This window comes from Suillus subalutaceus, assembly GCF_016647625.1.
Source record: "Suillus subalutaceus strain FC151 chromosome Unknown DFJ58scaffold_167, whole genome shotgun sequence".
In the NCBI taxonomy this organism is placed as follows: domain Eukaryota; kingdom Fungi; phylum Basidiomycota; class Agaricomycetes; order Boletales; family Suillaceae; genus Suillus; species Suillus subalutaceus.
Window position 1 is genome coordinate 20,810 of NW_024540416.1, and position 21,778 is coordinate 42,587.

Sequence of the window (21,778 nt, forward strand, 5' to 3'; positions counted from 1 at the left end):
TACAGCCTGCGGCAAATACCGGTAAACATCACCGATGTGAAGGTTAGGTTATTTTACAAATCGTACCTTGGACTCTCTTGAATATACGCAGAAGTCACACGTCCATTCAGAGCATAGAGACCTTACATGTACCAGTGATAGTGGGAGGGATATGACAATTACCACGCGACATGACTGCATTGCTATCCAGTGCATGTGGTGACACATGTTCCTAATCTGGTAGTCCGGCCTGACTAGGGCAGGGAACAAAATCACACGGTGACATTGTTTGATTCATCATGGATTTCTCGACATATTCCACAAAAAATCCGATTGTCCTGGTGATCAAGCAGCACGATTTAGATTCCACAAACGCAATTTTGAACCGACGATGGTCATTGGCACGAAATGGAGATAAACTGCGTCTTTCGGTTAGCAAGGAATCGGTATGGGATCTTGTCTACGATCTGTCCGAGTGTTCGATGACATATTGTAACATAGGTAATCGTACCGATTCAATGCTATGATGCCTTACGACTCCTTCTTCATCATCTCGATATTTATCAAAAGACAGGAATTTCACTCATGGAGCATCCGGAATCACACTCGCTCAAGACCTACGTTTGCGTGGCGTACTATTACCTTGAGGTGCTTATGGCGTTCGTTCAAGAAGTAAAGGACGATCTCCCTCGTGCAGACAAGACATGGCGCTCGGCTCATCTAGACTATCATTTTGCGATGGGGATACACAACAGCGCATTCACCGAGGACATGCAAAACGCAACATTGTCCAAGATAAACCGAACTTGGGCTGATTTCAGAAAGAAGAAGGTCTACAGGCCTGTACAGCTGCGTGGGTTATATCACGACAGCTATATTTTCCACCCTACGCTGATCCCGTCAAGAAGTCAATATAGACACATACCACGAGACAATGTGTAAGGGCAAGAACATGTGCGGTGTTCAATCCAACAAGCACCTTGTTTCGGTAGAGGATATGATTTCAGCCATAGTCAAACCACAACATCTCAGTACGACAACGGTTGTAGCACCAGATACGACAGAGAAGAAGGTTCGGTTCAATCGTTCTGCTGACAGCCATCAGCAGCGGCACTCTAGTTCGACCACCCCCACTATAAAAACAACCATCGAATCGATAAGCTCAACCTCTGAAATCGAGCGGGATGACATCGATGAGGCTGCAGATATGTTTGAGATGAAAGCAAATGGACGAAAATCACGTAAAAATGTCAAAGGCGGCCGTCGAGAAAAGGTTTGTGTCATCGACGTACGAGGAATGTACTGAGTGTTCTTGTCATTCAGGAGCTCCTCGGAAATGCGACAACAGGTAGAAAAGCTGGCATGGTATGCAAGAACATATATACATCCTGAAGATGTAACTGATATAGTATTCAACATGGTCAGGGTCGCTCCAGCCGCCCACATAGGAATACAAACAGTAAGGGCACAGGGGAGTCGGTTACACAGGATGACAATGTGGTCAGTTTATCAATCCGAGAGCCACAGCTGAGCGTATTCACGATATTGATTAGGATGTCTACGTCAACGCTGCTGCACACTCAATGGGCATAGGTAAGAAGATTGTGGAGTCTGACGACGAGGTATGTGCGGTCACCCGTGTGCCAACACAGGTTTAGTTTAACTTTTGACTCGGACATAAATGATAAGCCAACATCACGGTCATCATCATCTGCCGTGCATCTACAGCCTCGCGCGTCAAGGCCTGGATGGACAAAGGGCAAGCAGAAGGCGATCCTGGAGTCTGAAAACGAGGTCTGTATGTCAATCATCCAGTCAGAGCTGTTTCAATTGACCTTGTCGACTAGTATGAGAGCAGTAACGATGCAACATATGGTACATCTGACATCATTTCTGAGGATGAGAGCACCCAAGCCAAACAAGGAATGCCAGCTTTAAGTGCAATGCGATCAACACAAGTATCGGAAATTACCACAACAACACAGATAGTGCGTACAACTATTTCAATATCACTTGTAATGATTCATGTTCTGTAGCGTAATCGATTACAACCGGAGCTGTCCAGCTCGTCTATCACAGGAGCCGAAGAGGTGGGCTCGTTATTCAGTCGTTCCGGGCTATCAATTGACATACGCCATTCCTATGATCCTATCCAGATTCCTGATATTTCCAATTCCAATGACTGTGTGAATGACAACGCGGCCAACATCGTGAGTCTTCCATGCATTCCTATTATATAAGATGCATTCTAACATCAAACAGAAGGATCTGTATGACTCCGATGATATTAAACTTCCCTCCACCCTTGATGACTGGGAGAAATGGCACCGGATAGCATTGCACAAAGGCAACTCACAGATTTTCCTGAAGCTTGGCACATGGATTCTGCTTCGATTCAGACAGTTGACCAAGACTCCCATTGATGCGGATGTCGATGGGCTGCTAATTTGCGACCATCCTGCATCTTTTGAAATGGAGGATGAGGCCGATTTTCATGAGGCACTTGGCATGACATGTCTGTATTCTGCAATCGCCCATATTGACACCCATCCCGAATACCTCGCACATATTTTCCATGCACTTGGGAAGGCATCGTCTGTGAATGGACTTGGAAGTAGCCATCCTGGTTTGAGACCTCTGCCAGAACTCCCGACGCCCGTTCAGAGGTATGTGACTGGACAAATAAATCGCACGACTAATTCCACAGTCAGCATGATGTCGAACGAGCAGTTGCCTTGGTTGCAAACATTGCTATGTCACGAGGACATTCATACCGACGACGATGGTGGCGTATCTATGGCGCTCGATGACATGTCGATCTCTGGTGGCCACGATTCAGTGGAACTTTCAGACGAACAGGAGACACAAAAACGCAAGAGGACGGTCTCGAACACATTGTCACCACCGAAGGTAATGATAATTGCAGCACTGCTGAGACGACCTGAACGCTGTGACAAATTAAATACAACAGATTTACGGCGGCCGTGGTTTTCCAAAGCGTCCGAGGGGCAGTACTACACAATCATTTATTCGCCCCTCGTCACCGGTTGTGGCATCCACTGGAGCAGCAGCAAGTAAACAACCAATGGTCAGCAGGAAATCAACAAGACAACCGGTTCCAGTTGAGGGAGTCCACATTCCTGCGCCATCACGATCTTATGCATCTCCTGTCGTGCACGACAATGACGTCAGTGCGAGCTTTGACACCAAACGCGTCGGTCACAAGAGCGCCCCTAGTGAGATTACTTCATGGAGTGAGAGTGAGGAGGACGCTCAAATGCACATATCGTCTGCGTCAGAGGGAAATGAGGCAGCAGAGGGCTTCGATGATCCAACAGAAGACGAGTCTGCCTCTGTGAATAGCTCGGGTGCTGAGGACATAGAGCGCACGGGAACGGACATAATGGAGTGCAGCGTCACATCCGAACCATCAGCAGCTGGTCGTGCACCAGAGCTGGACGAAGACGTGAGGATTCTTGTTGTTTCAACGCCTGAATGACTTCACGTATTCTATAGGAGTGGTTTATACGCATGTCAAGCATCTCTCGTTCGCCGAACTAATTTTAGGCCTTCTTCGATTTCTAATTCGTTCATTTCATACGTTTTTGAGTTCGAAAAATTCCAATCCGATAATTCTTGATAGCATCGATTGCATTGCAACTTTAACTTGCTGGATTAGTTAGTAACTAACCCTAACCTCAGGTAACTCCAGAATGGGGAGTCACTAGCCGTCGTCTTCTTTAACCTTCTTCAATCTATCTTCATCAACATCTCGCAGGTCAGTGGACCTCGATAGAATCCGTTCTGTGATATTGCCATGACAGGAAAATTTGGTGGCAACGGATTGAAGGGTTAAGACGGAGCATTTATTGGCACTGTTCTTTAACTTCTCGTCAGAAATATAGTATTCATTATGAAGATGCAAAAATTCCTTTGCAAAAAAACGCTCATATCCATTGTAAATGAAAATATCAATGTTTATGTATTATTTTGGACCCTCAGCTGGAATATTCACGTAATGATGAACCACAGTCGGCACCACAGTTCGGGTGCACCTTGCATATCCAAAGATAACGATCTGACCAGACCTACTCGATACACAAACAACGCATTCTTCAGGTGATATTTGAGCTTTGCTCCTGGTGCCTTTGAATGCTGATAGGCCGTGCAAACAACAGGAATGACAGAGACAAGCCATTATGACCTGACCATTGGACTGTTAGGCACGGAGGTTCCGAAAAACAGTCCGGTCATAAAGTGGAAGGATGGCTACACCACAATCCTCCCTGCAGTGTTCGATGATCACAACATTAATGTTTGTGCTAAGGTGGACATCCCAATCATTACATATCTCGCTAAATGTCCAGTGTCTACACCTGATTCGTTATACATAACGCACATATCGAATAACCGCGTTCCCGCAACCGATCTTCATGATTTGGTTGGTGACTCATTGAGCCAAAACAAGCCAGTGGCGATCAGAGGAAGGGGGCGACATCCTGTGGGCCAAGAGTTGACAGCGGAGTTCCTGGATCAAGACTATGCAATCTCACCGAATAGGGCTGTATGGGTTCATGGTAGGGTTTCATCCACGACAGATATTCATGTCAGGGACTGATTGAACCACTAGATGTCATGGCCCGTGCCATCGATCACACAAAGGCCACGAGGCCAGGCGTGATCAAATATTTCATTGAATCGATGAAAAATCCAAAGACGATACAATGTGTGTTAGATATACCTCTCGCACAGGTATCGCTTCCAGATTCCTTGAAGTGAGTGTCCTTCGTCCCAACGCTTTCATACACAACGAGCAATGATATTAGACATGTCGATCATGGGCTCGCTTATGGATGGAATCAGACGACATATGATGTCCCAATAAAATCCAACGTACATCCAGAGAACTTCACAGTGAAGGGCTGGGCGCTGCTTCACCATGCTGGATTCTTGACGTATCCTCATCACAACGCTGAGGGGAGTCTGACGTGGGTTAGGGTGGAAGTGGGGACACAGTTCTGGGTTGTATTTCGACCGAAGAATCGATATCACGATCGTCAGCATATTCAAGACGTCGCAATCAGGCTACGAAACTTCACCGAAAATGAAGCTTGGATCAAAGCGCACTGTGATGCTGAGGTTATCACACTCCTTCCAGGAGACATCGTGTCCGTAACAACTATTTGTGTAACACACTTTGCTGATATACTTCACGGTAGAATTATCCCACCAGGGCAAGTACATGCCGTCTATACACCAGTCGCATCGTTCGCCACCGGGGGGCACTTCTATCATTATGCGTGCATGCATCTCACGGAAATATCTCGATACCTCGACGTCGTTGTGGGCGACTGCTTGACCAATCAGACCTTGCATAATGCGCTGGAGACACTGCGACGCATGATAATTGCGATCCCGCGCCTGTCCCCACGAATACGTAAGACTAGCCGCTCATTATTGGCGTCCAATTCTCATTAACATGGTATATCCAGCACTGTTCAGGAGATCATTGCTCGCTCTGTGCATAATGGTCACTCAAGGAAAGCAATATCGCGCAAAGGGGGGACCGAAGTCAGCTGTGGTTGATACGGAAACAGCTAACCTAAGTACCGAGATAGCCCGTGCGATTTCAGGACATCTCGGAGTTACAACACGCATGTCTGGTCCTACATTGCTGTACAACGGAGATCAATTCGATAGAGGGGAGCTACTGACGGAAAAATCACTCAACGAGGTGTTGACCTCATTCACTCTATTGTAGGATGTTATGGTATCATCTCTTCCAATTTTATATATTTCACTGTTCACAACATAATGTACATCGATATAGGGTAGACTGAGTGCGCTGATGAGACTTGACTTGGTTCTTAAGGGGTATGTGTTTGGTATGAGAGGATCTGGCCAGTCTCGTATGTTGACCTTGTTCGTGAACACAGTGCTAGAGAGTGTGTTGTTTGATCTACACGTAGCGCATCACAACGCATTACCTTGCATTTTTTTTCATGTCGACTAGTTTTTTTCGTTGATACACATAATTCGCTGGATCTTGCTTTTCATTGAAATGTCCACATGGTGCTTAGTTCTGCGCACAATATTATGATTCACTGAGTCCGAATGGACAGGCTTGATGATATAAGCATGGCGTGGGAATATCACATGATGGTTTAAATTGCGTTCATGTTCGACTTTCCCTCTTCATTTCATTCTTCTCTCACTCTTTCATTGTTGTCAGTGACCACCTGTTCGCATTGTCGTAGCTCCTTATTGGTGCATTGAGCCGTTGCTCTGACATCGCGTTTTGGGTGAATCCACGTGCTTCGCGCCTTTATGGGTGTATATCTGTCGTTGACAGTCGCACGTTGGATTAGTCCTCGTCATATTACTCTGTCATTGTCGTCTCGGTGGGCCTGTTCGCATTGTCGTAGCTCCTTGTTGGTGCATTGAGCCGTTGCTCTGACATCGCGTTTTGGGTGAATCCACGTGCTTCGCGCCTTTATGGGTGTATATCTGTCGTTGACAGTCGCACGTTGGATTAGTCCTCGTCATATTACTCTGTCATTGTCGTCTGGACCTGTTCGCATTGTCGTAGCTCCTTGTTGGTGCATTGGGCCGTTGCTCTGACATCGCGTTTTGGGTGAATCCACGTGCTTCGCGCCTTTATGGGTGTATATCTGTCGTTGACAGTCGCACGTTGGATTAGTCCTCGTCATATTACTCTGTCATTGTCGTCTCGGTGGGCCTGTTCGCATTGTCGTAGCTCCTTGTTGGTGCATTGAGCCGTTGCTCTGACATCGCGTTTTGGGTGAATCCACGTGTTTCGCGCCTTTATGGGTGTATATCTGTCGTTGACAGTCGCACGTTGGATTAGTCCTTGTCATATCACTCTGTCATTGTCGTCTGGACCTGTTCGCATTGTCGTAGCTCCTTGTTACTGCATTGATCCGGTGCTCTGACAGTCACACATTGTATTAGCCTTCGTCATTCTCATGCTTTCATTGTCGTCCAAACCTGTTCACTATTCAGCATCTTACGGGATCACCAATCATAGCAGATATGGTGAGTATATCGGCTCAGCCTAGTTCCTCGGTCAGCCGACATCCTCACTGTGAGAAGAGCTTCACGGCCTGAGAGTCCAGTACTTTCAAATGTGGACAACACTGAGGGCGAAGACACCGTGCTCTTCAGACGTGAGGTTCGACAGCTTACACTCCCGTTCGACTTGAGATGCAAGGTGCTGCATAACAAATAGCAACTGAGACGCTGGTTAGACTAACAGCTACGTAAGGCCGGACGCACCAAACTCATGGTCCGCCACCAGCGTAACTGAGGTGCAGGGCTCGTTGCCACATATGGTCAGTAAGAGCATTGCACGAAGGTTATCCTCATAGCATCCATCCACGTAATTAAACCAAGGTGGGTCCTCATGTGCACCAGATGTGAGGAATGTGGCAGCAGTCGTGGTAGTCAAACTATCGCCTACTAGCAAAACGACGCAACGAGAATGCGGATGACTGTGGAAATGCGATCGTCCAAACCACGTCGAAATTACCGCTACGATAATACTACATCATTTGTTCACAACATTCGAGCCTGTTGTTGCAAAACGAGCCCTCGAGTATCATAACGGCGTATCCTCCTGACGTGCCTTCATCATCATGGCTAATATCTTAAATCCAGGTTCATACCCGTTATCCGCGCCCGATTGTGATAGCCTGAGTTTACACAAATATCGGATTACACTGCCCACAGCTTTGATGCAGTTGTTACGCTTGTGAATCATAATGTTATGTCAGTCGAGTGTCATGGATCTTAGTAGCATACAGATATTTACCGATATGTATATCTCTAAAGCACTACTCAGAGATGCAGCATCGATCGAGGCACGGGTGGAAAGTTCGACCAAAACATGGTGGGCCTGGTTGTTGAACAAGACAATATCAGCACAATGATAGAGTTCACAACAAGCTCACACACCAAGGGCGCTAGTGGCATATCCAGTTTTTCCAATGCATCCTTGCACTCGAGGGCGACATCTTTAAGCCAGTACTCAAATTTCATCAGCGATGTTGCCGCAGGGATCGCATCATCTGACAGGGACCTTGCCAGCAGGGCTGATGCTATAAATCGAACTACACACAATAGTGCATCGTATTGTGTTTTGATGTTGCTTTCGATAAAATCATCTCTAGCTGGATCGAGGATAAATGTGTTGATCTACGTTGTTCGTTCGCGTCAGGATCTATCTTGATGTAAGAAGTTCTTACAGTATGTGGGATACTTGTGGGATCCATCTGAGACGCCTTTATGAGGTCTTCTATGGTGTATTTGATGACTGATGACGCAGGCCTCCCCTTCTTCCTGGACGGAAGTTGTTGGACGGCAAATACTACAGGTCGTGCAGATCGAGGCTGACCATCCATGGGATCATGCTGTGAGGGTGAGTTTCCACGGCGGCGCTTCTGAGTGAGTGTTGTCGAAGACTTGGCTTCCTTGAGATTCCTCGATCTCAATCGAGTCTGTGGGACGGCATGGGTATCACGAGGGGTATCGCTGAGTGATTTTCTGCGTGTTTTGTTGGATATAGTCGGAATTTCGGATTCATGACCGCGATTTTTCATAAGCTCTAGGGTCCAATCGCTGGCAGATATGCAAGGATTGTCGACATCCATAGTGAAAGACGGCTCAGTGATGGGTAATGAGATGTATAATTGCTCCGCTGAACTCTCATCACGGACATCTGATGGTGACGCATCTGCAATGTAATCCTGCATGAATGATATCAGCATGTTGACCACCACTGGCTCGAAGTCAAGCGTCATACATCACGTTGATCAGTGGCCGGTTGGTTAGGAAATATGGCACATATGGCGCCCTCATCTTGGGCCACTACAACCGGGCCACCTCCTTCAATTTGCATACCGCAATCTACTTTTGTACCATCATCAGCATAAGGGTAGAACATGTCACAAGATGCCCCCTGCGACTCTGCATCGCATTGGACAGCACAGTCAACACGACGACCTAACATGCTCAGGCCACGACCAGCAGAAGTGAAAAATTGCGCTATACTCTGTCGCTCCACTTTTATAGTCTGTACCTTGCTCAGGAACATTGTCATTCCATGTAGCTCGCAGTATTCAGCATAAGTGACTTGACAATCAGATCCGTTTACAACGGTGTTGTCTAGAGGAGTGTCTGCACCTAGTCCGTGGATTTCTCGCATGCGCACGACAAGGTGTGCAATGAACCAGCGTGAAATATCAAAGCGGATGTTCTTTACACCCATCGTCCTCAGGGCACGCTTGCAGTATGACCAGTCAAATGGATGTGGGAACTTACAAGAGTCCATCAGATGCGGTATATAGATGGGAAACGAACATACCGGCTGCAAGACTGATACAGGATAACCTGCAGAATCTTTTATTTCAGCAGGACATTTCACGCAGGTACCATCCTCTATCGACTCTCCAGTATTGATCAACTCTGTGTTCCTATCCTTCGACTGGAAACGCATCAGCAAAGATCTCTGTTAGATGCATGACAATGTATTGAGACACACCGCGACATCTGAGACTGTGATTGCCTCATTGAAACATGCAGCCACAGTGGTATCGACCGACTCTGACAGTGGTGGAACATCGTCCTGCCAGAAAAGCATTAGTGTTATGATTAGCAGGAGCATGACCATCAGGTGGGACGTACCGTGATATCCATGACTGACATCGTGCGTGTCGCTGTGTCTATCATATGACTGGTTGTCGGGCTTGATGGTCTCTTATCCTCATGACCTGCCATCATAGAGGCATCTACCGCATCCAGCAGATGCTGAAGATCCTCCTCCGACACGCAGCCCTGAAATGCCCCACATACATCGTATTCACAACAGTAATCTGTGTGATAGGACGACCAGTCAACTTCAGCGCCAATCAGAGTCAAATATATGTGGTGCATAATAGACCACTGACGCAATGGTATAATATCTTTTCCCTCTTGATTCTGTATGGACTTGAACGTTATATTGTGATCCTGCTCCAGGATCACACGACACCTATCATGAAATCCGCCAGCCTTGTGGTCTAACCATAGATAGTAATCAAACGCTGGCGACCTAAACCCAGCTTCGAGGGGATTGGAAGATCCTCGGGCATCCACACAAAATGCGATGCGCACATTGTGCATGTAATCCATGACTGAGAGATATGTGTCTTGGAGTTGTGTTGCGAGTGGATGTGATGACTTGGTCAGGTGGGTCACAATTTTCCTGTAGACTCCAAATTTCTTGTTGATGGCTCGAAGGGGTACCCGATAGTGCGCAGCAACTGCACAGCTCTGTGAGGCATGTCCAGATATTTCAAATGAACACTCCCCATCAGCGTCTTTGATTGTCGCCTTTGATTTTAACAGCGACCCGGTGTTTCGTGTGCTCCAGTGCTGGAACTGAAATGAAGGATCCATCGATCAACTGTATGGTGCAAACAGGGAGAGCGAGCAAGCCTTGTATAGCTTGGAATAATTGATGCGAAGTATATAACCTTGTGTTTAAACCTGAGCCATTTCATAATACCGCATCATACTACATTTGGATCCGCAAAAATCGGATCATGGTACATACAGCCATTACGCAATGTTCGATCATTCCATAAGATCAATGTCACCCTTTGGATGTGAACCTAAATTGTGTCTAGGCAAGGAACACGTGTGGTGCCACATTTATGTTGCGACACATCTTGTATCTATTGATGACTTGAATGCTCAACATAAGACGTCTACACAACATGGACACTTATAATAGCTAAGGCCCTTGCACTCCAATGAATTAGTCTCTGTCAGGACATCCCTCCATCCATCTGAAAGTTTACCATTAATCTTTGCCTCTCGCAAGAGCGACTTCGCTCGAGAATAGATCGATCCATTTCCAACCACCCCAAATGGTCCACCACGGCAAATTGGCATGGTCAGTATATCGAGGAACTCTTTCTCCAAGTGAATATCACCGTACACAGCTGGTAGACCTGCATCGGGAATTCGATCTACACGACATTCAAGAGCATCTAGGCACTCGTGATTGAACCATCGCTTGCATTTTCTGCAATATCGCTGGGAGATGCTGGGAGAGTATAGCGCATTATCACATGCGTTGCAGCGACATTGCGATTCTCGCTGTGGGTTCTGTAAATTTGCAATGTATCTGAATTTACTAGAGGAGGTCAAAAAATATAAGAGCCTTACACTGAGGTGGACGCCATGAATCCGCCCATCGTTTCGGTTCCTCACAAATGTGATCTCGATATTCCATCGATGGTATAGAGTCTTGGGTGGGAGCTGACATTGTTTCAGGTCGCCTTCATCATAACTGATGATCACGGCATGGTCTGGTATCACCAGAAATGTGTCATATAGTTGGTGATAAATTGAAAGGCACTCACCCTCCATACACGACATATCAACAAATGATGTGTGGTCGCTGAGCACTAGCTCATATTCACCCATGGATTCAGCCAGGCTGCGCTTCATGCGTCAGAATCCTCACACTCATCATGCAAATAAAATAAAATCGCACTCTGCTCTTACATCCTCTAAGTCCAGTCGTCTGTAATACCACTGAATCTCCAGCCAGACAACCTTGATCACGCATCATTAGCTGGTAATGTCTGTTCACATTATTAATATACTCACATGAGTTTCTCCTTGTGCTTTTAAATAGATTTTTGCGACCTTGCCATACCAATAAGACATGATGGGAAGGCTTCCATCGTCTTTGGGCACTGCTCTTGGATCATCTGGGAATATCGCGATACTAAAGTACTTGATATCAGCAATTTGAAAAGTGGATGTAATTTTATCTCGCACGTTTCCCCTACCCGAAGGATGAGACGTCCTAACTCAGTTGTGGAACATGAATTATCTTCCTTGTTGTAAACCCCTGCAAATAATGTAAAGTAAGTCGCGAGAGATCGGCAGACAGACCAACAATTGGAGACAGAGCATACATTCAAAGGACCTACAAGTCCGCAGTCGACGAATATTTGGCTGACTGCGATTCATGGGTGGTAGTCTTCTGCGATCTGCACGTGAGGCAGAGCTGACAATAGACAGACGAGACATTGAGAGTTAGACGAAACTGCAAAGCAGTAACCGATGCCTGTGAAGCGCTGCAAGTACAATATTTAAGAAGATAACAAGGTTTTATTACCAGTAATTTTGACACTTAAAATCTGCATGAGACTCGTAGATCTCGGACCGGGCTAGCATTGTCCTGAATACATAATTGCACGCTTTAATTCAAACATTTTGATAGAGCGTCCCGAAGAATGGACACAACTCGCGATGTGTGTGATTTGACGTAATTGACCATGTAACATGGCGGTGCCAACAGCTATTTAGACTTGTATATCCGAAGGATTTGCCTTAAAACAAACGATATAATCATGTGTCAACAGAAAGAATTGAAATGACTCGCCGGATCCGAAGTACTATGTGGTATCGAGCGCATTGAGTGTTAGTAAATTAGGTTGGGTGTCGTTTACACCACGCTCATCAGATGTTCCTGTGGTCGGGCTTTGGAGATTGGATGCATTGGAGGCTTCCTTCGGAGCAGGGGGGTATAATAAAGGGCAGCTGCATCACCACAACACACTCTCACGATATGGTGCGCTACAGGCCGAGATGCAGCGGGAGAGATGTCAGCAGACCCATGTGGCATTCCGGAGCGCATACAACCTGTACTATGAAGCAGTCAGAACCACCAACAACCAGGTCACCTTCGCAATGGATAGCGACGCCTACAAGGCATCATCAAATTACATGACCGAATGCTTCAATATCGAAAGAGTGTTGACTGGTTCCAAAGGCAAAACCTATGGCGTGCGAGATGAATACAGGACCAGTGGGAAGGCCGCCAGACTCATTCTTGGTAGTGTAATATCGACGGTAAGTGATCCTCACTCGAGTGTAATGGTTCAATGTCAATGATTATGATTCAGGCAGAAGAGTATCTGAGATCTGACCCAGTGCTATGGATCCCATCTGAGGTGTGGTTTGGATTCCTGGCGAGACGTGTGCGTGAGATTCAAAGGACTCAGATCGCCATAGTGAGGAAACATCCTCCAAACCTCGGCGTCCTCACAAGCATCCTCAATTATATGCTCCGTTCCACAACCTCCACCCCAATTGTTTTTGACTCGCATCTACGCGAATCTCTGGCCCTTTTGGAATATAGAAATGTCCTAGAGACTGCAGGAATGTTCTTCCTGCAGGAATTCGACCTCGCCAGCGATACCTGCCTGTATGATGTCCAGCAGCAGGATGACATCACGGTGCTTGCTCTCATGGGCGCAAACACGAAGGTGCAGAGAGCTAGAACAGCAGCGAGGCTAGAGATATCCAGAGCTGATGCAGAACGTGAATCCGAGGAGTTTCCCCTTGGTCGGAGGCCTTCATGGGTTCGACTGAAATCAGCCATAGCCAGCTCTCCAGCAAGCATTATGAAGCCTTGGGTGTGGCCTTCCAGACTATCACACGTGCAACTGTCTGTGGGACGACTATTTGTCATGTGCACCAGGCACCTGTGGCTCATGCTCAGAGATGACATCTTCCAGGGAGTTAGGCCATGCCCGGAATCACTGCAGGAAGCCATGAAATGTTGGACGATAACAAGCATCACTGACACCCTGACTGCTGTGACCTTCGAAGCCTGTAATGTCGGACTCCAGGACCATTCTGGTGTGACCCCTGGACGCATGGGCCCAAGGTCAAAATCATTCGCAAACCGATTGTCCACCTTCTTTCCCAATCCTAAATCGCCCAAGAAGGCATCCTCTCAGTGGTCTTCATTGTGGACTGGAGAAGGATACATTGCAGAGTTTCACAGATTATTAACAAGAATGGACGAGGATGAGAGAGCGTTCTTGCAGGATGGACTTGCAGATATATTTTCAAACATTCACTGTCTTCCTGCAAGCACTGCTGCGGCTGTATGGAGAGTCAAACAATCAGCCATTGTCTTCATCACTAACCCAGCATTCTACAAGATTGAATGCTTAGGGAGAGCTGGTGAAAGTCGGAGAGGACCTATCGCACGCCGCCCGGTCAATATAATCAAGGGAAAACGCATTTTTACAGCAGACCTAATGGATGTCACACCCTTTGATGCTCTAGGAGCTCTCAGAAAGCGGTCTGACAGGCAGAAACGCAGGGACCTTCACAAAATACTAACCAAGGCAAACAAGCACAAGAGGGTCCCCTCCTCCCCCACGTCCCTCCGGACGGAGCAAGACCATTTCCTCTGTCTAGGCTCCACGATTCTGAATAGATGTAGACACGTAGTACTTGATTTTTGAAAGTGAAGCATCATACAGCACACTCGAGCATTCATACACACTGTAATTAACTGTATAGCCAATATTTACTATGATGTTACCTGATCTTACGTTGGTCGCTCTCAGGACATTGGAACACAAAGAGAAAGAGAGGAGGAGGATGTCTTATTGGACCAGGTAGGGCACCGTCAAATGTCTGTTTCATCACCAGACACATGCATGCATCCATTATTGATGTAGTCCAAGTTATTAATCATGGAAAATGAATGTTCAAGAACATTGAATCCACTGGTCAGTAAAAGCAACATTTGTGAGTTATTTCATAGCATCCTCTAGTTATAGCTTCTTCCACTCATCAAATAGCTTCCGGGGTATAATTTCATGACTTTACCACATACCCATTCATACTGTCACTCATTCAGTTTCTCGTACCCTCTTTCTCTTTCCTACTACCCTACCCTGTAAGGCTCAATGTCACTTCCTTCTGCCTTCATTTTCACTACCTTTGCCATTCTCACATTTCACCTGTTATTGGTGGGAACAGTGATGAACAAGACAAGTGGATTCAAGGTCTGAGATCACCACTTTCACCTTTCTCCCATCTCACCTTCTGTTAGTGGGAACCCTAATGATATGTCTGGCCAAGAAATAGAGTGAGAAATAAAAGGTGAGAAGAGGAGGTCGCTCTATTTCATAGACATGTCATCACTGTTCCTACTAACGGAAGGTGAGATGTGAGAAAGGTGAAGGTGACATACTGTGGAGCATGAAAAATAGTATCTCTGATGGTGGACAGCCATCACATTTCTCTAGAATTGATGATACTGGAATTCCTGCCGTGAAACAATGATGCTATCAATTGGCTATTGGTAGTCATCACAGACCACAAATATTCACAGGAGGCCCACCTGAATATGTGATCCATATAAGTAGATCTCAGACTTCAGACATCTAGTGATCTTATTGGACCAGGTAGGACATTGTCAAATGTCCATTCCATCACCAGACACGTGCATCCATCTATTATTGATGTCATCCAAGTCATCAATCATGATCTGAATGTGCAATCCAGGTTACTTGACAGTCCTGAATGCCCTGACGATACCAGGTGTGTGAGCCTGTAGGCACAACTCCCTACATCACATCTATTATTCTTGGCTTGCATATACTGGCAGTCACTATAGTTTTTAACTTGTTCAATAAATAGACAAACTTATCTATGTGTCATAGCCAGTGGCTCATCTACTTACATAGGGTGCGAGGACAGAATTTTATGCTGGTTTCAGACATCTTTCTTGAAGTTTGAGTCACCCAGGTGTATAGAGAATCCAGTGACAAACATACAAGTATGATGGTCATTCTACCTCGAACACTTCAAGAAGCGAAATTTGTTGTTCATATCGGTGATAATATTAGACTCATGCAGGGTGACATCAACGGAAAACCATCCCAGAAGTGAAAATTATTATTAGTACTGTCAGCAATGGCTTGATCTTCGTAGAGGGTGACAACAACAACACAGGCCCTTAAAAGCGAAAATTTATTAGTCACATTAGGTGCTATTAACAGGGATTTGACTATCATACAGGGCGACACGAAGAATAAATGCACAAAGTCAAAAATGCGTCAGAAGCAACATTTGTTAGTACTGACAGTAGTTTGACTCTCACAAAGGGTCACACTAACCAAGATTCCCCGGATCTGAAACAGTTGGTGCCATCAACAATGGCTCGACCCTCACAAAGGGTTACACCAACCACAAAAGCCCCCGGAATCAAAACAGTTGGTGCCATAAACAATGACTCGACCCCTCACAAAGGGTTGCAACCAACCATAAAGCCCCCACAAGGGAAAGGGGTGGTGTCATAAACAACGACTAGACCCTCACAAAGGGTTGCACCAGCCATAAAGCCCCCAGAATCAAAACAGTTGGTGTCATAAAAAATGACTTGGCCCTCACAAAGGGTTTGCACCAACCATAAAAGCCCCAGAAGGGAAAAAGGTGGTGTCATAAACAATGACTAGACCCTCACAAAGGGTTGCACCAGCCATAAAGCCCCCAGAATCAAAATGGTTGGTGCCATAAACAATGACTAGACCCTCACAAAGGGTTGCACCAACCATAGAATCAAAACAGTTGGTGTCATAAACAATGACTTGACCCTCACAAAGGGTTGCACCAGCCATAAAAGCCCCCAGAAGCGAAAAAAGGTGGTGCCATCAACAATGGTTTGACCCTCACAAAGGGTAACACCAACCACAAAAGGCCCCAGAACTACAAAGACAAAATATGTACAGTTTACAAAGGGACAGCAATTAAATACATGAGTGAGGGAGGGAGAAGCAAGAAAGAGAATTTTTTGGTTCAAGTTGACCGCATTTTTGCTTATATAATCATTGTCACATCAGGCCACAATAATAAAGCCACATCTTATCATAAGAAATATTCGATGAAACAGCACATTTTTGTGCATATGATCAGCGTCAATCAAACGAAAGCTATATATTGTAATTGGAAGATGCTTGTTGAAATTTTGCAAGTTGGCTTATTAGAAGCAAATAACCAACATTGATATGCTGCCTCCCTCTCTAAGATTGATTTTCCAGCCATCATATGACATGTATGACTGTATCTTGAACTTGTTCCTGAGGTTATTGAACCATCTAAATCGAGTGGGCATGCCCATTTCATGTGTAAAAATCATGTTTCAAATTTGAACACCCCTGTCATGCTGCCTTACCCTCTAAGATCGATTTTTTCAGCCTTCACATGACTTGCCTGGCTCAAGATAGGACTTGTTCTAGAAGTTATTGAGCCTCCTGAATCTGATAGCAGCATCTGTTTGGTGCGAAAAAATCATGTTCCAAAGTCATGAGTTATCAAGTCCTGTTGTGCTGAGGCCCTCACCCAAAGTCAATTTTGTCAGACTTTGCATGACTTGCATAGCTTGATCTCAGGCTTATTTCTGAAGCCATAGACCAGTAGGAGCAACAATTTGATATGGCAAAGTCATGTTGTTGCAAAGTTGCCCACCTATGGTCAAGTTGACCGCTTGTGCTTATGTAAGCAATGTCACCCCTGTGATGCTGCCTCACCCAATGATTGATTTTTTGAGCTTTCATATGACTTGCTTGGCTTCAAATAGAACTTGTTTCTGGGGTTATTTGGCCGTCTGAATCTGATGGGAACACTGGTTTGGTCCGAAAAAATCATATTTCAGAGTGATGCTACCCCCTCCCCCTACCTACTACCTACTGTGCCCAGAGGCAGGATTCCATGTCGATACTGATGTATAAAAGGATGTTCCTAGTGTTTTTGTATCATATTAAGTGATTGGAGATGGTCTCAGAGTCATCCGGGCCCATGTGAATTGTGATGTGTCAGTTTGCCTGATGCCCCCCCCCACAAAGATCGATTTTTCTAGGCTTCCCATGACTTGTCAGTCCTTCAGGAGCATCCTTCCTGGGGGTTATTGAAACCCTCTGAACATGATGGTCAAGCCAGATTTGCCAGAAAAAATCATGTTCTTGAGATATGCAAGGTCCCCCTCCCCCTCCTATCTCATATATCTTCATATTATGTGAATACTGATATATCAAAGGATGTTCCTAGTGTTTTATGATCACAGGAATCGATTGGAGATGGTCCCAGATTATTTCTAGCCTGTTTGAATTGAAATATGTCAGTTTGCCTCATACCCCCCACAAAGATCGATTTTTACAGACTTCCCATGACTTGCCAGTGCTACAAAAGCATTTTTCCTGGGTGTTCTTGATCCACCTGAACACGATGGTCGAGCCAGATTTCCCAGAAAAAATCGCGTTCTTGAGATATACAAGGTCCTCCTCCCCCCTCCTACCTCCTATATTTTGCTGTGCTTGAATTTAACTTAAGACCGATACTGTAAAGGCCTGTCCTAGTGTTTTTTAGGTGTAGGAATCGATTGGTGATAATCCTGGACCACCTGGAGATCAATATTGGTGACATATGGTGGTGGGGCCAAAACGTCAGTATTTTGGCCATATCTCCACAACCCAACCGCCGATTTCTTTAATTGTTGGCTCATATCATTCCTAGAAGTACCCTCCATGATATGTACCAGCCCATGAAAAGAAATTTTTCACAAGTTTGAAACCTATTTCTGAAATGACCATATAAATTGCTATTTGATGGTCTTGTTTATCGTAGCGCTTGTCTGGGGTGATGCGTGGGCCGAGGACAGGATCTCGTTTGACTCGACTTCACTTTGCTTGATTTTTGTCATTTTTGTGCCATTTTATTGCTGTGATGTTGCTTGATTTTGGCTGTTTTATTGCTGCGGTGGTGTTGCGTACGGTCTCGGTATCGTAGTCTTTGCGTATGGTATGAGATGATGTTGCTATCATAGTCTGGGCTGAGGACAGGGTCTCGTTTGGTCTTGGGTTCATTTTGCTTCATTTTTGCTTTTTTCTTGCATTTGTGTTGCTTTATTCTGGCTGTGTTGTCCTGTAGCGATCTTGCTTATCATACACGTATCTTAGCGCTTGTCTGCGGTGATACGTCGGGCGAGGACAGGACCTCGTTTCGACTTGACTGCATTTTGCTTGATTTTTGTGATTTTTGTGTGATTTTATTGCTGCAGTGGTCTTGTGTATGGTATGGGATGGTCTTGGTATTGTGGTCTTGCCTTGACTTTGCTTGATTTCGCCTTGTCTTGCGTATTGTATCGTAGTCTTGCCTTGACTTTGCTTCATTTTGCGTATTGTATTGTAGTCTTGTGTATGGTATGGCATGGTCTTGGTATCGTGGTCTTGCGTGTGGTGCGAGATCGTTTTGCTATTGTAGTCTTGCCTTGACTGCTTGATTTTCTCTTGTCTTGCGTGTTGTATTGTATTGCTTGTCTTGTAGTGGCTCTAACCGAGACACCGAGAGAATACGTTTTTGGACGAGACAACGAGAAAGCTAACAAACCCTCTAACGGGTGGGGGGGGTGGGGTCGAACCCTAAACTCTAACGTGGTGGTTGAACCTAACTGCGCATATTCCCTTGTTATGCTTATCGGGTGTTTGTCTTGTATCGTAGTCTTTCTTGTTTTTTTTCGTTGTTTCGTCTTTGCTTTATTTTTGCTATATTGCTGCTGTGTTGTTGCTTGACTTTGCTTGATTTGTGGTTTTGTCTTTGATTTCGCGTGGTATGCGTATCTTGGTGTTTGTCTGAGGGGGTGATGCGTGGGCGGAGGACAGGATCTCGATTTGACTTGACTACATTTTGCTTGATTTTTGCGATTTTTTGTGATCTTATCGCTTGACATTCCTTGACTTTGGCTGTCTTATTGCTTTTGTGGTCTTGCTTGTCTGGGGCGACGCGTTTTCTATTATGTCTGTTGCGGTGACTATCGTGATTCTTGTCATTTAGCGTACGCGTATGCTATTAAGCAACTGTCGCGATTCTGGTCTTTTCTATGAGAAATGGTGTTGGCGTGCGTGTCTGCTATTATCTCTGTTGTTGCGACTATGGTGATCCTTGTCTTTTTCTTCTCCTTCTTGATGAAATGGTGTTGGCGTGAGCGTATGCTGTTATAGCTGTTGCGGTGACTATCGTGATTCTCGTCTTTGTGATTAGAAGTGGTATTAGCGTACGTGTATGCTATTATCTCTGTTGTTGCATCTGTCTCGATTGATGTTTTCTTGTGGTCTTGCTGTTGTATTGCTTTGAGTCGGCCCTTGTCTTGACTGGTCTTGATTATTGTACGCGTATATTGGTGCTTGTCTGGGGCGTGATGCGTCGGGCGAGGACAGGATCTTGTTTTGACTTGGCTTTATTTTGCTTTATTTTGTCGTTTTATTGCTGTTTTATTGCCTGACTTTGCTTGATTTTGTCTGTCTTTGTCTTTGTCTGGGGGGCGATGCGTTGGGCGAGGACGGGATCTTGTTTTTACTTGACTTCATTTTGCTTGATTTGTTGTTTTATTGCTGTTTTATTGCTTGACCTTGCTTGATCTTGTCTGTCTTGTTGCTGTTGTAGTCTTGCGTGTTGTCTTGCGTTGTATTGTATTTGCTTGTCTGCTGTTGTATTGCTCTGAGTCGGCCCTTGTCTTGACTGGTCTTGGTTATGGTACACTGATCTTAGCGCTTGTCTGGGGGGTGATGCGTCGGGCGAGGACAGGATCTCGTTTGACCTGACTTCATTTTGCATGATTTTGTCGTTTTATTGCTGTTTTATTGCTTGACTTTGCTTGATTTTGACTGTTTTTTTGCTGCTGTCGTAGTCTTGCGTGTTGTCTTGTATTGCTTGTCTTGTAGTGACTCTAACCGAGACACCGAGTCACCGAGAGAATACGTTTTTAGACGAGACAGCGAGAAACCTAACTAACCCTCTAACGGGCGGGGGGGTGGGGTCGAACCCTAAACTCTAACGTGGTGGTTGAACCTAACTGCGCATATTCCCTTGTTATGCTTATCGGATGTTTGTCTTGTATCGTAGTATAGCGTGTTTTGTTTCATAGTTTGTCTTGTATCGTAGTACGGCGTGTTGTGTTTCATAGTCTGTCGGATTGTATTGTATTGTGTTGTATCGTATCTTAGTCTGTTGCGTCTCTTGTCCTTGTCTTGACTGTGGTGCGTTATCGTAGTCTTATCCTTGACTTTTCTTGATTTGCAGCCTGTCTTTGATTTCGTGGTCTTGCTTATTGTGCGCTTATTGTGGCGCTTGTCTGAAGCGATGCGTCAGACTAGGACGGAACCTTGATTTGACTTGACTTGATTTTGCTTGATTTTTGTCGTTTTGTTGCTGGGGCATTGCTTGATTTTTGCTGTGATGTTGCTGCGGTGGTCTTGTCTTCGGAGTGATGCGTGGGCCTAGGACAGGATCCCATTTCGACTTGACTGCATTTTGCTTGATTTTTGTGATTTTTTGATGTTTTATCGCTTGACTTTCTTTGATTTCGGGTGTTTTATCGCTGTCGTAGTCTTGTTTATCACACGCGTATCTTGGTGCTCGTCTGGGGTGATGCGTGGGCCGAGGACGGGATCTCGTTTCATCTAGTTTGTCCAGGGTTTCCTGCTGCTTCCCTGTATTGTGTTCTTCATACTGTCTATGCTCCTAGTCAGCACTTCAAGTTGATTGTTGTTTCTCATTTCGCTGCTGTCACCACTGGCACTAGTAGCACTCATGCTATTCACTTTTTTGTGCATTTCAATCTATCCTACCAGTACTTTCATGTTGCTTTCCCTCCTTTTCTCTCAATCAATCTAGTACTTTTCCTTGAATTACAGTGTTGTGTGGTCTTTTTCTTTCACCAAGTGTGAAATTAGTCCAAAATATGTACAAACCAGCAGACAATCAGCCTGAAAAATATACAAACCAGTAGACAATAAGTGACATCAGGATCTCCACTTGCTGTGTTCAAGCATGGTACAATGTACTACATTGGTGCGCAAAAGTGAAACCATAAGGCCTGAAAAGGTCCCGCCGAGAGGAGGCATCTACTTGTTTGACTTAT

General features: G+C 45.4%; 3 protein-coding genes across 3 annotated transcripts; 2 read left to right on the forward strand and 1 right to left on the reverse strand.

The window, feature by feature from the left end:
* Positions 1-278: 278 nt before the first annotated feature.
* DFJ58DRAFT_734128 (uncharacterized protein) lies at positions 279-3,540 on the forward strand (the record flags this gene model as incomplete). Its single annotated transcript, XM_041386426.1, has 14 exons — positions 279-425; positions 481-832; positions 885-1,252; positions 1,303-1,344; positions 1,405-1,479; positions 1,533-1,601; positions 1,669-1,773; positions 1,827-1,967; positions 2,016-2,069; positions 2,136-2,189; positions 2,242-2,645; positions 2,691-2,889; positions 2,951-3,445; positions 3,496-3,540. 14 exons carry the CDS (start codon positions 279-281, stop codon positions 3,538-3,540), a joined length of 2,550 nt encoding a protein of 849 aa, XP_041237819.1.
* Positions 3,541-4,159: 619 nt separating this feature from the next.
* DFJ58DRAFT_734129 (uncharacterized protein) lies at positions 4,160-5,740 on the forward strand (the record flags this gene model as incomplete). Its single annotated transcript, XM_041386427.1, has 5 exons — positions 4,160-4,556; positions 4,610-4,754; positions 4,806-5,147; positions 5,199-5,416; positions 5,472-5,740. 5 exons carry the CDS (start codon positions 4,160-4,162, stop codon positions 5,738-5,740), a joined length of 1,371 nt encoding a protein of 456 aa, XP_041237820.1.
* A 1,857-nt stretch (positions 5,741-7,597) lies between these two features.
* Positions 7,598-12,084, reverse strand: DFJ58DRAFT_846298 (uncharacterized protein; the record flags this gene model as incomplete). Its single annotated transcript, XM_041393288.1, has 18 exons — positions 7,598-7,747; positions 7,811-7,894; positions 7,954-8,096; positions 8,117-8,365; positions 8,393-8,744; positions 8,801-9,313; positions 9,362-9,387; positions 9,430-9,481; positions 9,539-9,622; positions 9,682-9,869; positions 9,945-10,416; positions 10,813-11,148; positions 11,209-11,351; positions 11,406-11,487; positions 11,551-11,601; positions 11,656-11,776; positions 11,830-11,902; positions 11,985-12,084. The coding sequence occupies 18 exons, from the start codon at positions 12,082-12,084 to the stop codon at positions 7,598-7,600; spliced, it is 3,219 nt and encodes a 1,072-aa protein (XP_041237821.1).
* Positions 12,085-21,778: the final 9,694 nt, after the last annotated feature.